At 40.9% G+C, this 18,675-nt stretch overlaps 1 protein-coding gene across 1 annotated transcript in view; it reads right to left on the minus strand.

Annotated features, from left to right (window-relative positions):
• Positions 1–2,694: 2,694 nt before the first annotated feature.
• Positions 2,695–18,675, minus strand: part of Cd96 (CD96 molecule) — a 46,518-nt gene continuing 30,537 nt past the window's right edge. Inside the window, 3 exon segments of the mRNA XM_055593093.1 lie at positions 2,695–2,774; positions 4,078–4,168; positions 18,073–18,128. Coding sequence (XP_055449068.1) covers positions 2,695–2,774; positions 4,078–4,168; positions 18,073–18,128 — 227 coding nt within the window.

Below are 18,675 nucleotides of genomic sequence, written 5' to 3' on the forward strand. Positions count from 1 at the left end.
ATTCTCAATAGAGGAACATCAGATGGCAGAGAAACACTTGAAGAAATGCTCAACATCCTTAGTCATCAGGGAAATGCAAATCAAAACGACCCTGAGATATCACCTTACACCCATCAGAATGGCTAAGATCAAACACTCAAGTGACAACACATGCTGGAGAGGATATGGAGAAATAGGAACCCTATTCCATTGCTGGTGAGAATGTAAACTTGTGCAACCACTTTGGAAATCAATCTGGCACTTTATCAGACAAACAGGAATAGTGCTACCTCAAGACCCAGCTATACTACTCCTAGCATATATCCAAAAGATGCTCAAGTATACGATAAGGACATTTGCTCAACCATTCCAAGGTTTTTTAGCTTTACTTTCTCATTGTAAAAACTAGAGGTTCATCTGGTGATTAAAATTTACCTACTTGTTTGGAGTGTAAAAATAAACAAGAAGGGCTTCCCTGTAAAATTTGAATTATAACATGTTTGAGGTATAAAAATCAGTATTCATTTTTCAGAAAACATTGCTTTGGGAAGGGGGAATGGGACTAGTAGTCTTATTCAGAGCTGAAGGTTTTAGAGTATTTTAGCTCATGGCTTCAGATTCTGCCAAAGCTCTTGGCAAATCTTTGTGAGACTTGGTAAACTTCATATTGTTCCAAGACTGTGACCTTCCTCATGTGTAATCTTCTGTTTATTCTTTATGGACTTAGATGAGGTTTAGTAAGGCTATTTTCCTGTAAGTCCATCACATTCAGTCTATATGAGTGTATCTATATCCTAATCAACAGTGATTCTTTTTCATATTTAAATATATACACATAGGTAGAGCCTGGGTTTTAGGTCCTCTCCATGCATTGTTCTTGGTTGGGGTATCACTCTCTGCAGGGCCTCCAGGGCTCAGTAACTGTTTTGGCTCTGTTGGTCTTCTTTTGGAGCTCCTGTCCACCCCAGGTCTTTCTATCTCCCCCTTCTTTCATAAGATTTCCTGCACTCTGCCCAAAGTTTGGCTATGAGTCTTAGCATCTGCTTTGATAGCCTGATGAGTAGAGTCTTTCAGAGGCCCTCTGTAGTAGACTCCTGTCCTGTTCCCAGTCTTCTCCTACATTCAACAGAATGGCTAAGATAAGTGGGAAATAGTAAGATCTGGAGAGGACAGGAACTCCACAAGGAGAGCAACAGAACCAAGAAATTTGAGCACAGGGTTATTTCTTGAGACTCATACTCCAACCAAGTAGCATGCATGGAGATAACCTAAAACCCCTGCACAGATGTGGTCCATGGCAGTTCAGTGTCCAAGTGGGTCTGGGTTCCATAGTAATGGGAAGAGGGACTGCCTCTGACATGAACTGATTGGCCTGCTCTTTGATCACCTCCCCCTGAGGGGGGAGCAGCCTTACCAGGCCAGAGAGGAAGACAATGCAGCCACTCCTGATGAAACCTGATAGACTAGGATCAGAAAGAAGGAAAAGAAGGCCTCTCCCATCAGTGGACTTGGGGAGGGGCATGCATAGAGAATAGGAAGGAAGGGAGGGATTGGGAGGGGAGGAGGGAGGGGCTTATAGGGGGATACAAAATGAATAAAGTGTAATTAATAAAAAATTAAAAATTAAAAATAACCAAGTGACAACACATGCTGGAGAGGATGTGGAGAAGGGGGAACCCTCCTCCATTGCTGGTGGGAATGTAAATTTGTGCAACCACTTTGGAAATTGATCTGGTGCTTTCTCAGACAATTAGGAATAGTGCTACCTCAAGATCCAGCTATACCACTCCTAGGCATATATCCAAAATATGCTCATGTATACAACAAGGACATTTGCTCAACTATGTTCATAGCAGCTCTATTCATAATAGTCAGAAGCTGGAAACAATCTAGATGTCCCTCAACTGAAATTGTGGTACACTTACACAATGGAATACTACTCAACTAGTAAAAACAAGGAAATCATGAAATTTGCAGGCAAATGTTGGGAACTAGAAAAGATCATCTTGAGTGAGGTAACCCAGAAGCGGAAAGACACACATGGTATATACTCACTCATAAGTGGATATTAGCCATATAATATAAGATAAACATAGTAAAATCTATAGCCCTAATGAAGCTAAACAACAAGGAAGACCCTAGAGAAGATGCTCAATCCTCATTAAAATTCGCTTTTATTTTGAGATGAGGGTCTCCCTTTGTTGCCCAGACTAGCCTTTAAATCATAGCTTAAAACATCCTCTTGCCCCATCTAAGTAAACAGCCGACAGCCTTTTGCTGCAACACACAACTAATTTATGGTAATGTAGACTCCCAGTCAGCCTTTAGCTTCTGAGAAGCAAGGCTCACTTCCAGCAAAGCCGGATCTAACGGGAGACAATTGTTCCTGGTCCTGGGTAACTCTGATCCATAGTCAGGCTGTAATAAGCATTCAGTATATGGACCCAAAGGTTTGGGGTTAGATTATTTCAACTCATTAGTGCCATTTAGTAATGGTCAGATTGGTGATTTGTACTGGAATTGGATTGGACTCTGGGAGGGCTCTTCTGTTGTATAGTAAGAATATATAAAAATAATATATCAATGCAATATGAAACAATCCATTCTGGCTCTGAGCTTCCCACTTTAGCACTGGTCTGCACATATTGGCTTTCTAATTTGAGAAGGTGCGTGTGTGTGTGTGGGCCTTGTAGAGTGAATGCACAGGGCGTTGAGTCAATTGGATCTCCTCCTCCGTCCTGTAAGTGTAATGGATGATGTGAATTCTAATTCCGATACAATATCATATGCTTTTCCTGAAATAAATTATATATTGATAAGCATTTTACATTTTGGTCCCATGAGTTTTCTCTAGAATCTTTAAATTATCACCGTTAGGATAACTTCCAAATTGCATGCGTTGCAACAACGGTTTACTATCTATCCTGTCCCCACAGGAGAGATCATTTTGAACGCTCAGAGTCTTTACATTAAATGGTTTTTTGTTTCTGTTGAGACTGGGTCTGGTGTTTCTCTGGCTGGCCTCAACCTCATTATGTAGCCAAGCATGACCTTGGACTCTTGTTCCCCTTCCTGTAGCTCCTCAATGCTAGGATTTGCAATCCTGTGCCAACATGCCTGGCTCACATGAAAGGTTCCTGATGCTAGTTCTGAAGTTACTATTTGGAAAAGTATTAGGTATATGTAGTTGTATGCTGGTGGAATTTGGATCACATTGTCTGGCCTCTTATTTGAGAATGGACATATCTTATCTGGGTGTTTTATTTATAGAGTATTTACTTAATAGTAAGATATATTTTTACCATAAGTTTTAACACATTATCTTGGGATTGTGTTGTATTATTGCTGCTTTTTAAAATGAACTCAAGGGATCAATAAAATCACCCAGCAGCAGAAGCTCTTAATTTTAGAAATGAAAAGAAATAATTGAACAAGAGCTTTGTGATTCAGTTATATGTTCTGGAAGAATGAGTCAGTGGAAGGCCTGTTGTCCAGGTCCAGATGCCTGATATTATATGCTACATGGTTACTGCCTATATGAAATACTACTTTGTACTGAAATTGTTTCAGTGTGTATCCCTGCCCCAGGAACTTAATTCTCCCAGTAGATCTTTTCCTTGTGGAGGAACTAACTCCTTCAAATCCATCCCTAGTGTCACACCCTTAGGTCTTGCCGAAGATAATTACAAGAAACTGTGGAAATTGTTATCACCTGATTTAAAACAGTGGTGCCAAGAAAACTGGACATAATATATTAAAACAATAAAGAAAAAGCAGAGCAGATAGTGATGCTACAAAGGTAACCGTATGTTTATTTGAATGTTGTTATCCTCATACAGAATATTTGTTTTGGCTAACACAAAGTAAATAATGTGTGTGGTCTGAAGAAATCAACTGTACTGCTTTTACTCTGGAAAATGTTGTCATTTACCCACTTGGAAGAAATCAGGTCAAGTATCAGAAAGTGTCACCTGGTAGTTTTAAGATGATGTTTCTCCTGGATCAACAGTAACTTTTAAGTGCCAAGATCAACTTGGGCACCAAGGCTTTCTAAGGCTTGGTGTTGCCGAACCCACCCCCATGGCTTAGATTCCTTACCTTCTTCATTGCCCTGAAGAAACCTTCCACCTGTTAACCAGCTGAGATTTGCTTTAGGGAAGACATTCTACAGTAGGCAGGTAAATACTCTCTACAACTGACAAAAAGATGATTATTTGCAAATTTGGAAGAAATTCATGCTCACTATGTCTCCATTCATATGAGACAAGTTAGCAAGGAATCGTTTTGCCTACCTTTAAATGTGGACAGGTCACACGGGGGCTATTGCTTTCCAGGGCACTAGCAAATTTGTGGCTAGAATCCTAGGTCAATTTAGGAATGTAAGGCTATTCTAATGTTATATGACATTTATGGGTTCTAAAAAATAGAACTGGCATTAAGTTAATACTAAATGGAAATCAAGGCATAGAAGGAAGGAGTTATAACAGGCATAGGCCAGAGAAGACTGCTGCCAGATTAAAAGTAGAAGGGGACTCTCCCATAGGGTGGGTCTTTGGTTGGGCAAGGCTAACCCCTGACACTATGAATGATACTCTGCTACGCCTGTCAGAGTTGTCCTATAGGAGACTCTACCCAGCAGCGCCTCAAAACAGATGCTGAGACTCACAGACAAACATTGAGTGATGCATATGGAGTCTTGTGGAAAAATGGGAGGAAAGAGAAAAATACCTGGAGATGACAGAAGCTCTACAAAAAGACCAACAGAGCCAACTAACCAGGGCCCACAGGGGCTTGCTGAGCTGAAGGACCAACCAAGGACCATATATGAACTGGACTTAGGCCCCCTACAAAGATGTAGGAGATGGGCAGCTTAGGCTTCATGTGGGTCCTCTAGAAAGAAACATAGAGACCACATTGGACATGGACTCACTAACGTTTTTTAATGTTTTAATTTATTTTTCTATTTATTACAATTTATTTATTTTGTATCCCAGCTGTGGCTCCCTCCTTCAGCCCCTCCCAATCCTACCTTCCCTCTCTCCTCTCCCCCTGCCCACTGATAGGAGAGGTCCTCCTCCCCTTCCATCTGACCCTAGCCTATCAGGTCTCAATAGGACTGGCTGCATTGTCTTCTTGGACCATGCATGGAGATACCCTAGAACCCCTGCACATATGTAGCCCATGGCAGCTCAGTGTCCAAGTGGCTTCCCTAGTAAGGGGAGCATGGGTTGTTTCTGACGTGAACTCAGTGGCTGGCTCTTTGATCACCTCCCCATGAGGTGTGGGGGTAAGCCTTACTTACTAATTTTTTGATCACTTCCCCCAGGTGTTACTGCCTTGCCAGGCCAAAGGGGAAGAGGACACATTCAGTCCTGATGAACTTCATGAGCTGGGCTAGATAGGAAAGGAAGATCCCCTTTTCTGAGGAATAGATGAGGGGGAGGTGAGAGAGGGTGGGGCTTGGAGGGGAAGAGGAATGGGGCTAAAACCAGGATGTAAAGTGAATTAAAAAGTATTTATAGGTAAAAAAAAAAAAGTAAAAGGGAATTGAGCCATTACTTTTGTTTCCAAAATAGTATAAAATACCATCTATAATAATGCTCATATAAATGGCTTAAAGTAAACATATCATTTTGGGGTTTAAAAGTTTTCATAATCCTTTTTGCCTTTGTCTTGATTCTCTAGGGTAGACAGTACATGCTTCCTGTTTATAGGTAACAAACAGAAATATCAAGGTGTTGATAAAATATTTTGGTTTGAAGTAAGTAACACATGGAAAGATGTGTAGCATACTGATTTGAGTGAGAATGGCCCTCATGGAAATGTTTCTATATTTGAGTGTTTGGTTCCTAGTTGGTGTACCCTTTAGGAAGGATTAGGAGGTGTGGCCTTGATGGCTGGGGTGTGTCACTGGGGCTGGCTTTGAGGTTTCAAAAGCCCACACCTGGCCCAGCCTTGCGCTCTCTGTCTATTTCTCGTGGATAAGATTTAACCTCTCAGCTACTGCTCCAGAGCCATGCTTCTCTGCCTTCTTCTATGCTCTCTACCATGATGGTCACAGGCTCACCCTCTGAATCTGTAAACAAGTCTACTGCTCTCTCTTATAAATTTCCTTGGTCATGGTATTTCTTCGCAGCAAAAGACACGTAATGAAGACAGCTAGCTATGTTGTTGTAGCAGCAGAGAGATGGATGCAGGATTAATTAGATATTGTTTTCAACACCTTTTATTCTCTGGAGCGTGCAGATTTTACTCCATAGCATGGTGAACATATCCAATGATGTTTATTAGTTCTCATTATCTCACCTGATGCTCTATAAAATTAAACTCCTGTTTCTAATTATCTATTTTCTTAGTATCGATATATGAATTTTGCATCTCCCAGGTCCTTGTCCTTGGTACCTAAATCTTTCTCACAATAGTTGAATCTAATAGTAGTTAACTAGTAAAGGAGAGTGAACTGTATGTAATGCTGTTGTGCCAATTTTCCAACTAATTACTCTTCAATAAGTCAAACCTATAAAGCTGGGAATCCCAACTCCAGGGTACCAGGAGACATTTTTTCTGGTAGAACTCTCCCTGTGTTCAGTTTCCTGACCCACAGTACAATGCAGTTAAGTAGGAAAAAAACAAAGACTTCCAAAGGATTGACTGTTGAATCTAGGATAGCAGGTGGCAAATAATGCAGTTTTTAGTATTTCTACTCTTTTGACATTTGTGTTTTTCAGACAATATGGATATATACATGTGACAATGTTGTAGAATTTAGGAAATTATGGGGCTGGGAACATAGCTCAATGTTTACATAGTATACAATGAGCTCTGGATTTGATCTCCAGCAATTAAAAAAAAAGTGCCATTCTTCTTAAGTGCCTTCTTTCTTAAAAAAACAAAAGTAAAACTAGCTTCCTTAGAATACTTACACTTATTAATAAGAAAAAAATAATTCAGCTTACTTAATCTAACAAGATGCAAAAAATATTGATTTTTATGCTTTGTTGGTCCAAGTGGCATAGAGAGACATAAGAAATAAAATGGTAATAACAAAGTGTTTGCAGTTTGTGTTAAATCCAGTGTTCCTGACCTTCTCATGACTTACCTCCTCTACCATCACCCAACTGCCCAAGAAGGGTGGTACAGTATCACATAGTCAAAGAACAATCCTGCTGAGACCATTGATTCACTGAAGAAGTCTCTGCCAGCTCCAAAAGTGGTTGAACAATTTGACACTTGAAATGATTCAGATTTTAAATATATGCTTCCCACCACCTGCCACCTGTTATAAAACACAGACCAAAACCCAAATTTGTGGAGGAAAGGGTTTAAAACATCTCATAGGGTGCAGTCCATCTTAGAGGGAAGGTGGGGCAGGAGCTCAAGGTAGGAACCTTGAAGCAGGAACTACCTCCAGACTCTGTCTTCCAATATTTGGTTCAAGAACATGGGTCTCATTCTAAAATGCCTCTAATCTCTAAAACTGAACTGCAACAATTCTTTATTCACAGATGAAATACTGAAATGGTGAACATTTTGATTACCATCTATGAATATATTCCTAGTTACCACATCTACATTGAGATGACAGCTTTCCCAGTAGATCTTTTGGTATTTTTTTCAAATAATTTTGAAAACAATAAGGTTTTTAATTTAGAAACAAAGGCACTGATGACTGGCCTGACTCTATCACGTATTTCTTTATCTAACATTTCCCTTCTGTGTCACTGTCTCCTTGGATCCCAGGAGACAAGACTTATTGCTAAGCATCTTTTTTGACGAAGGACTGAACATCAGTGAGCCTTGCAGGACAGAGCAGCCCCCAGTGAGGATGATTATCAAGATGGTAGGGTACACCTTGTAAGAAGAGTCATCTCATGAGAACCAAATTATTCCTTTCATGGAGTAAAAGTGATGGGACATTTTCACACACCCTTGCAAGACCTAGAGCTGAGCAGTTATCAAGCACAGTGTACTGAGTTCAAAACTGCTGCATACATCCATGCCCCACCTTCTGACCCAGTTCTCTCTCTAAATAAGCTGAGAGCTCATGTCAGTAATCTCTGACCTGACTTGAGATTCTCCCCAACATGGCTATCATGATTATATTATCTACCTTTTACCAGTACCCTTCTGTTTAATTGATGCACTGCACATGGGAGCTGAGCTTTCTGTGTTGGGATTCCCAGGGATGATACTGTTTTACCCTAAAACTCCAAGTAACAGAAAGGAAATTAAAAACAAACAACAACAACAAAAAACAAGTTTTCCAAGTTTTCTGAACAATTCTTTTTTTGTTGTTTTTTAAATTAATTTATTTTTTATTAATTACAGTTTATTCAGTTTGTATACCAGCTGTAGCCCCATCCCTTGTCCCTTCCCAATCCCACCCTCCTTATCTCCTCCCATGCTCCTCCCCCAGTCCATTGAATACTTACACTTATTAATTAAAGAGAACCTCCCCTTTCCTCTGATCCTAGCTTATCAAGTCTCATCTGGACTGGATGCATTGTCTTCCTCTGTGGCCTGGTAAGGCTCTTCCCCCTCAGGGGGAGGTGATCAAAGAGCCAGCCACTGAGTTTATGTCAGAGACAGTCCCTGTTCCCATTACTAGGGAACCCACTTGGAGACTGTGCTGCCATGGCCTACATCTGTGCAGGGGTTCTAGGTTATCTAGATGCATAGCTCTTTGTTGGAGTATCAGTATCAGAAAAAACCCCTGTGCCCAGATTTTTTGGTTCTATTGCTCTCCTTGTGGAGTTCCTGTCCTCTCCAGGTCTTTCTATCTCCTACTTCTTTCATAAAATCATCCTGAGTGAGGTATCCTCAAAGCAGAAAGATACACATGGTATATACTCACTTATAAGTGGATATTAGACATACAATATAGGAAAAACATACTAAAATCTGCACACCTAATGAAGTTAAGCAAAAATGAGGACCTAGGTAAGATGATCAAAGGCAAACAGGATGGACATTGGAAGAGGGAGAAAACAGGTAGAACAGGAGCCTACCACAGAAGGCCTCTGAAAGACTCTACCCAGCAGGGTATGGAAGCAGATGCTGAGACTCATAGCCAAACTTTGGGCAGAGTTCAGGGAATCTTATCAAAACAAATTTTAACCTCATTTGAAATCTTTCCTCTATCTATTGCTGTGAATTTTGAAATGAAACTTTTATCCTCTATATATTTACACTGTGATATTTTTCTTTTTTATTCTATACTGCATTTTTTTTTCTTCCTGTGGACACTGTCATTAAAAATGTTTCTGTCTCCTCTTGGTTGGTTTTGCTTTCTTAATTTAAATACAAATGTGAGTATATATTTTCCATAAGTGGTGATTATCTAACTAAGAATACAAGCCAAGAGCATTTCAGCTTTCCCAACTTTAGTTACATAATGTAATAAAAGTATTCCAAAATCTATGTCTTAATTTGACAAAATTCTTTGGATTTTCAGTTTGTTTTAACTAAATAGCTCCCTTTCTGCAAATTCACTGGCTTTCTGCTGACCACATTCTTAGCAGCTGTAGACTTGCACTAAATATAAAACTTAATGATTTTATGATAGGAAGATAGTTGAAGTCATAGAAGTTTTCACATTTGGGGAAGGCCATATTTCTGTTCTCCCCACGTTGTCTTATACTGTTCTTTTCTTTAGAGGCGAGGTAACCAATGCAGGAGAGTGAAAAGGAATTTTAATCTAGTAACTTGGTTGCTCTGAGTACATCCAAAGACCTTCTAGGTTTGTGTGGTCTAGCTGGAATACAGTCACACCCTTATTAGAACCTTTAATAAAAAAATGTAGATATAAGGTTAGTTGGTAGAGGGAAGCAGCCATGTTTGAAAGTGATGTTTAATTGATCAGCAGACAAAATGAGGAATGACAGAAAAATTTGACAGAATAGGATATGCCCAACTTCCACAAGAACAGAGAGGAAAGGGAGGCAACTTAAGAGAGAGCAGCACAGAGGGAGAGTGAGAGATGAGGAAGTTTTATCAAGAGAGTTTTACAGAGACAGGTTGAAGAGAGAAAAAGCTAGACACAGGTGAGGACAGAATGAACTAGAAAATGAGAAGGAGCCAGGAGATTAGAACAGATTGATAGGGTTAGTTTTAGGCCAAGCAGAGCAATTCAATGAGAAGCTGAGAGAAGCCAGTTTGAATCAGTCTTCTTGGAAGGAGTTTGAGCTGAGTTGAACCAGCTATCCAGAGTTATGAAAGAGCTAGAAAGAGGGAGCTTATTCAGCAGTAAGTCTCAGAGGCTGAAAAGATTCTAGGCTGAGATTAGATAGTATGGAGGCTAGAAGCTTCTGGGAGACCTAGGTTAGCAGACAGAGGCAGTAAGCCTCAGAGAAATAATTACATCAGGTGAATAAAGGATATATTTATAGGAGAAAAGACAACTCCTGCAGACACTCCATTTACTGTTTTGATGTGTAGCTAGTTCCCAGAATTGTTTTTTTCTGGTGGTAGAGGAAGTAGACATTACTTTTGAGTTTGAGTCTTTTAGAAAACTACGCAAGTATAGACACACCTCTTCCACACAAAGACCTCCTGGAAGAGGAAAGGAACTAAACCCAGAAGTATCCTCCTCCTGAGATCAGGGTATGAGCTATTCACCACCAAGGTGTGAAGGAGTTTGTTTATGGAGCACCAGAGAGATCAGAAACAAGTATAGAGCCTTTGCTTCCTCTAACTACCTGCTGTGGCTGGATGGTTGAGGCTTGGGAGCAGAGAATTTCCAAACTGTTGAGGACCGCAAGCTGAATGAATCCATTTCTCATTCATTTATAAAATGACCCAAAAAAGGAGAGAGAAATCAGACGGTTTTTAAGATGAAATATAATTTTCTATTTATCTTTATTTTAATGAGGCAAATAAGCAAAATCCACGGTTGTTGTAAAAGTGCTTGGGGAAAGGTTGGATGGCTGTCAGCCTTGTAGGCCATCCTGCCAGGAAAGGAGAAGTATAGTAGGCTGTTGGCAGAGAATAACTAGGCAGGCCCAGTCTGTGAGGACTTGCTCATTTCCTTCTCCTCCTGGTCTGCCAGATGATCCTGCTAAAAACAGATATGGTTTCTGTTGAGATTTCTTAGAATCCTAACCTCAGAGAGACCTCCCTAGGGTCAAGCTTATGCTGGGAACTTTCTTATTTATATCTCAGAAGGTTTTTCAGCTTCTAGACCACACACTGAAGCAACTCTTAGCAAGTCTCCCTCCCATCAACATGTCTGTTTTCCTTCCACCTGAGCACATCCTGAACAGCGCCAGAGTGGAGGCTGTTCCTCCTGCCTCTAAAATACAGTCAGCCGCTGAACGGCACAGAGACCAGAAGCAGCTAAGATGGGGAACTGAGGAAAAATCTGTATGTTTACAAGTGTTTGTTGTAATGGGTATCTGAGGACACCTGGTGTGCTCAAGAGCATTGTACTTGTTGGGCAGGGAACATCTCTGTTACTAGAAATCTTTTGAGGGGAGACAATTAAGTGTCTGAGGAAGAGAACAAATGAGTAAGTGGGCTATTTTGCTAGGACACACTCCAGTATTCCTGTAAAGCAGAAAATTGAAAACTTCACACTGGCAGCTGTAGCTAGCTTTATACCATTATTGTGAATCTCCAGTCCCTTCCCAACCATCCATCAACCTTATTGTTCAACAAAAAACATTTTGCACTCATCTAGGCATACTCCAAAGACAGCTGTGGAGGAGGAGACATGATGAGGTGAGAAGAGGATGAAGAGAGGATTAGAACCAGCAGGCTGCCAAATGGAGTTTCAGAGAAGGAGTGGGAGGAGGAGGAGGAGGAGGAGGAGGAGGAGGAGGAGGAGGAGGAGGAGGAGGAGGAGGAAGAGGAGGAAAAGGAGGTCCATAAGACCAATAGTCCAGAACAAGGGCACCTGCTTTTCTAAGGCCTGGGAATATTTCAACTTGGTCCCTGCTGGTGCTTGAGCTCCATCCCAAACAATATACTACATGACACCTATGTGTCAGGCAAGTGAGTTGTGGCCTGGGGGGGGGCGGGGCGAGGGGGTGTCATTGTGGGTACTGCCACCTTGTGGAAGCATCTGAAAAGCATGCACAGAGGAGCTGGATAATGGATAACGGTGGCTACAGCCCCGCCGGGCAGCACAAAAGCCATGCCCCTCCATGTCTCCCTACAGGTGTCGAGGGTGACTGGGCCATGGTCCTGGAGGGAGGGCAGTGGAATGGTGGAAAGGACAGGAGAAGAGCCGACCTGGAGATGAAGTGGGAAGGTGAGAAGTGAGAAGCAGGTATACCTGCAGTCAGAAAAGGACCAACCTACAGCAACACATCCCTTGCAGTCTGCTCGCAGACATGCATTCTGACAACGCTGGCTTTCGTCATGTTAGTTCACGCTCAGATATGAAGCAAAGTAGTGTATGGGGTGCTTTGAAGAAATGAGCAATCATGTGAGCTCATCTTTGCAGGGATGAGCCTACCAAATGCCTATCTATAGGGTCCCTAGTGTTTGCTGACCCTTGGTAAGAACTTCAAAAGTCACTAATGAGATGTTCCGGTTACTTTGCTGAAAGTGTCTGTGAGCTCTTTCAGGTAGCACTTGGTTTCAGTGGAGGGGAAGATTTGAATGGAATGTGCCTCCCTTCTAGCTCACCTTCAGAGGAGCAGAGACTCTACAGCAGGGCAGAGGTGTGTGCATGCACGTGGATGGTGATCTGAGACGGGATACAAAGGTTATTCTGTGTGATCCAATGATGGAAGGACTCAGAGCCTTCCACCTGAGCTATCTGAACCTTTGCAACACATCTCTTTCTCTTCTGGCCACAACACTCTGTTTAATTCTTACCTTAAGGCTGTTTCATCTGGATGACCTTTCTCCATCTTCTGGGGTTTTCAACAATCTAACTAAAACTAATTAATGTATAATTAGGACAGAGAAAATAAAATACTTCTCAGCTCATGGGGCTTAAATGTTAAGAATAAAAATAGTGAGGGTTGGCAGTATGGGTCAGATGTTTAAAATGCACCTGCTAAACAAGCCTGATGACTGGAGTGCCATCCCTAGAACTCACTGTGGAAGGCACGAGTCAACTGAATATTGTCCTCTGATTTCCACACGCGCACTATGGCACATGTGTGCCTGCCCTCACAATACATAAAACACACAACACACACAGTAACTAAAATTAAAAAAAGTCAAAGGAGAACAATATTATAATTTGCTCACAAAAATTTAAAAATTTAATTCAATTCCACATGAAGGTATAAGGGAGTGGCAGTGTAAGGAGAAATGAAGGAGAGAAAATTATAAAGAAAAAGTGCTAGAGAGAAATGTGGAGAGAGGAAAGAGAAGTGGTGCTGTCAGAAGGCTTCATAATGAATAAAGAAAGGGACCACCATCACCGGGGTGACTAAAGGAAAGAGAACATTTTTGTAGGGCCCAAAGGCACAATTTTAATGATGTTGACTTTATTTCATACTCAGAGACCAGCCATTCATTTGAGAAGTAAGTTTTAGATTTTCCTTGCACCTCTAAAATATGAGCTGCATGGCAATCCATTGTTCTTTAATATTTTATTAAAAGGCTCATCTTTAAATGTTCAGTGATGCTTTGAAAAGAAAAGGAAAAAGACTGTAATAGCCCACATGGAGAAAAAAAATGTCCTGTGTTGCTGAGGCTATGTCTGAAATGCTAACTTGGGAAAAGAATAAAACCATACTAAGCGTGACTGTGGCCTCTGTGCTGGGGCTGCCTGTTACTGGAGATGACCCCTCCAGTGCCTTTCCCTCCTTTTCCCCTTCTGGTGAGTTGGTTAGTCCTCTTTATCACCTTGGCAGGATTCAGAATCTCATAGGAAACATGCCTTGGCTATATCTATTAGGGTATTTCCAAAGAGGTTTCATTGAAGAGGGAAGACATGTCCTAGACGTGGATGACAACATCTGGACGAAGGTCCAGGCTGAATGAAAAGGAAAAAGGAGCTGGCCTCACTCCTGTAATCCCAGCATTCTGGAGGTGGAGGCAGCAGGATGGCGAGTTTAAGGTCACCCTTGCCTACGTAGTGATGTCAAGGCCAGTTTGGGTTGTTTGAGACACAGGAGAGATGGGGGGCAAAGGATAAACTGAGCACAACATTCATCTTTCTCAGTGTGGATAGTGTGGCCAGACACTTCAGAGCCACTTCACATTCCTGAAACCATGGTTTTCTGAGAACATGACTACAACTCCCTCTTAAATTGGAATACAGTCCTCCTTAAGCTGTTTCTGTCAGGTATTTTCTTACTGTGATGAGAAACGTAGCAAATATCAGCAGAGCAGAGAGCTAGTATAGACAAGAGGAGGGGAAGACTGTGTCTCCTATTCTCATTGATAATTGGTGTTCTAGAACCAGCCTTACTGAAAGTGATGGAGACATTGGTTTAAAAGAGTGGTGCTCTACCTGTGGGTCATTGGCTCTTTGGAGGGTGTCAAATGACTCTTTGACAGAGTCACCTAATCCCTTTGGAAAACACAGATGTTTACATTATGATTCATAACAGTAGCAAAATTTCAGTTATGAAGTAGCAACGTAAATAATTCTATGCTTGAGGGTCACCATAACATGAGGAATTGTATTAAAAGGTCACAGCATTAGCAAGGTTTCAAAACCGCTATCTTAAAAGATCTTGTGTCCCCTACTAGGCCACAGAGAAAGACAATGCGGACAGTCCTGATGAGACCTGATAGGCTAGGGTCAGATAGAAGGGAAGGAGGACCTCCCCTAACAGTGGACAGGGCAAGAGGCTTTGGAATTGATGAGTGAAGGAAATAGGATTGGGACAGGATGAGGGAGGGGGCTACAGCTTGGATACAAAGTGAATAAATTGTAATAAGTAAGTAAGTAAGTAAATATATATATATATATATATATATATATATATATATATATATATATATATATATAAAATCTTACACCCGTCAAAAAGGCTAAGATCAAAAACTCAAGTGAGTACAAATGCTGGAGAGGATGTGATGAAAGGGGAACTCTCCTCCATTGCTGGTGGGAATGTAAACTTGTACAACCAGGTTAAAGCAAAAAGCACACCCATAAAGGAAACACTATGGCTTTTAAAAAGTCAGACTCCTCAATAAACTCTTGGGATTCCATGCATGTCTTTTGCCTTGCTGTATTAGCTACTATTAACTGTGAGGCTGTTTGGCCTGGCATCTCTTAGTTTAATGCGAAAATCTGCTAGATGGAGTGACCCTAAACTGCAGGTTAAGCCAACCTCTCTCAGATGCTGCATGGCAGCCTGCTGAAGTTGTGTGCTCAGGAACATACAAGATCATGATGTGCATAGGTAAAATATTTTCTTTTGAAATCACTAGTATATCTAAGTTTGAGAGGTATTACCATTAGAATAATTCTAGGTCATGTTTGTTCTACAGAAAAGAGGCACCAGTTACAAACTTCGTAGATTTAACTAATAACACCAGTTAAATCTACTGATCATAACTCATAATAGATTGAAGCCCCAGCAAATTTTGTGGCAGAGGGCTGTTAAGCTTGGGCCTTCAGTATATGGACCCTTACTTAATTCCTTTCTAGGGAATTAGGGAAAGGAGAGTTACTGTGAATACCTGTGGCTGCCAGGTGACAGGTGGTTTGCAAACAGTCTCTCATTTGCTCATTCCATCACTGTTATGAGGTTGAAATCAGCCAGTGCCCACTTCCACGGATAAGAGAGATAAGGAAGTAAGGTTCTAGTTTCCCAAGTTATTGGATGGAGACATCAAACCCAGTTCCACTAGATTCTATGATGTACCCTAGTTCTTCCTCTTCTTTATTCCATTTTGTGCCCTAGAATTGACCACAGAGTAGATACATGAAGGCACAAGCAGAGAAAGGGATTGGTGAAGCAGAGTGACACTGATAAGTGAGTAAGAAAAAATATACCCTGAGATATCTATGGTGTGTCATGGATTCCGGAACTGTGCATAAATTTAAATCTCCTAAGAATCATATGAAATATTTATTATACAAAAGTCTGAGAGATTTTTTTTTTAATCTGGGAGAGTAACACACTGAGGCTCACGGAGGTTAACTACTTGATGTGGTTATACAGCTATATCCTATAGCTATATATAACTGTTACTGTATACATAACAGTATATATAACTTTTACTGTATATATAGTATATATATGTACAGTACTTTGATATACGTGCTATCAGACCCAGGCACCATTTCTTCTCATTGTCCCATCCTCCCTGGGTGTGTGCTTACATGCACTCGAGCTCAGCCCCTTGCTGGTGACTCAGTCAAATGTTCAGGGCTTCCAGGCTTTCATTTCTCTTATGTAAAATAGCAGATGCTCTATTTTGAAGCCTAGTTGAAAGCAAAGCAAAAGTACATTAAAATGTTTGACAGAAATTAAAAAATTAAAAACTCTAAGAAATTAGAGTAAGGAGTTAATAATGTTTGGTAAGATTTTCAAGCATCTCCAGGCAGGCCGTGGTTACATGGAGCTGGAAAGAGATAAATATTCACTGATTTCTCAGGGAATACTGCATGGCCTTTTGTTTTCCAGTCAACATCTAAGCATGCATGGGTTCTGAAGAAGAAATTTTATGACTTGTGGGATGTGAAGCAATGTACTCCTTTTTAAATTTCCAACTGGGATTCTTGGATAGGATTTTATGGTTTTGTATCTGGCATGAGGTCATCTTACTCAGAAACACTGGCTCCAAGAATCTGCAAGAGTTTCTAAGAAGAAACAAATACATCTATTGAAGGCTGTATTGTTGGATTTTTTTTAAATTTATTTAAGCCACTCAAATGAGTGAAGCTCACTGATAAGCTTGAAACTTGATTGGAACAGAACATAAATGATTAAATCTATTTTATTACATTAAAATTATAATACCAATTAGTAGATACAGATACTTGAATAAAACATGTTTAGCATCATTTAGAATAACTGTACAGAATTTGGGGCATGATTTATATGAAGCTATGGAATTAAATGACTGATGTCCAGGAGGATCACAAATCATAATATTCATTGGGTGAGAATCAGCTGAAATATACCTTGTTCATACCATGTAACAGAAGCGCATGAGAACATTCATTTTACTTGGGATATTGAAAAGCTTAGGTGGAGTCACAAGGCCACAAGACAAGTTAATACAGATAACAGTGTTGTGGGCATGGTGGCACATGCCAGTAATCCCAGCAACTGGGAAGCACAGGTAGTTTGAGGCTGGCCTGGTTTGCAAAGCAGGTTCCAGGACAGCAAGAGCTACACAGAGAAAATGTGTATTGAGAAACCAAACCAAACCAAGCCAAACTACACACACACACACACACACACACACACACACACACACACACAAGAATAGCAATGATCACAGCAGCAATCTTTATTGACCGTTTGCCACACACCACACACTATTTTAAGAATTACTCATACATTGATTTCATTATTAAAACCACAACAAGCAGATATTATTCTTAGGAATGTCATATAAACTGAGAACTGACTACACAGGTATGAAGTAATTTGTCCTAGTCACAGCCAGCCAGGAAGTGAGTCTAGATCAATGTCCGGAGGCTGAGAGCTACTTTGAAGGGGTGAACCCAGAGCGCCCTGTTCTACTTTCCCTTGTCTCCCGTGCTTCCTCTTATTGTAGGGGAAATAGGCAGGTTTTGGAGGAGGACCGGAGGCAACCAATCCTCTTCCCCAAGCAATGGGGAAGCGGACTCAGGAGAACAACAAATTAAGCGTCAGGTGAGCAGAGCTCTTTCTTTTACAAGATTCACACTGTTTTTCGTCCCACTTTCCCTCAGTTTTTTTTTTAATCACACAGACATTTAAACAACCAAAATGCACCCTCTACTCCCCAGGAAAGTAAGACCTAAGGATGCAGCTCACGCCTTCTGTAAACAGTAAGTCAAAACAAGGACTTATGTTCAGTTTTCCAATGACCCCAGCTTGCTTTCCCTCAGCAGTAGTGAACTGGCTAAGGGCCAAGGAGTAAGGACAGTCTTTTGAGGGAAAGCTCCTGGTAACTATGCAACCTGGCAGCGCTTGGCATGCAATATTGACGATGTTCAAAGGATTTGATGTGACTCACCTCTCCTAAGACATCCAGGGTGGTGTTCTCCACCATCACGAGGATTTCCGGCCTAGCTTAAAGGCAAACAAAACACAGGTAGTGATGTTGAAGTCTGTACTATTTGCCAGTGTATGTGGTGTGTGCATGCTTGTGTGTGTGTGCACGCCTGCTTACATTTAGGTGTGTGCTTGTGGTTTATGGGATTCATTATTCATCTGTGACTCAGGGATAATATAGTGATAATGGGACTGTGTGTCTGTTTGTGTGTGTGTCCAGGCTCATGAGGGCCATAATGTGTCTCTAAAGACCAGAGGACAACTTTTGGGAGTTTGAATATCTCTTTCCACCTTGCATTCTGGGAACCGAGCTCAGGTCCCTGGGTTTGTGTGTAGTTTTTACCCACTGAATCCTTTCACTAGCCTCTGATGTGTGCTTTGTGTCATAGTTCAGAGCTTCCAGCAGGACTGATCTAAGCTTGAAGAAGTAATGAGTTTGATCATGCACATTACCTTTCTCCCCTCCTAGAGTCACTTTCCCACCTTGTTCTAATTTTCCAGGATGACATCTCAAATAAATTATTATTATTATTATTATTATTATTATTATTATTATTATTATTAT

Source organism: Psammomys obesus, unplaced genomic scaffold (genome assembly GCF_907164565.1).
Source record: "Psammomys obesus unplaced genomic scaffold, mPsaObe1.curated_primary_1811, whole genome shotgun sequence".
Classification (NCBI taxonomy): Eukaryota; Metazoa; Chordata; class Mammalia; order Rodentia; family Muridae; genus Psammomys; species Psammomys obesus.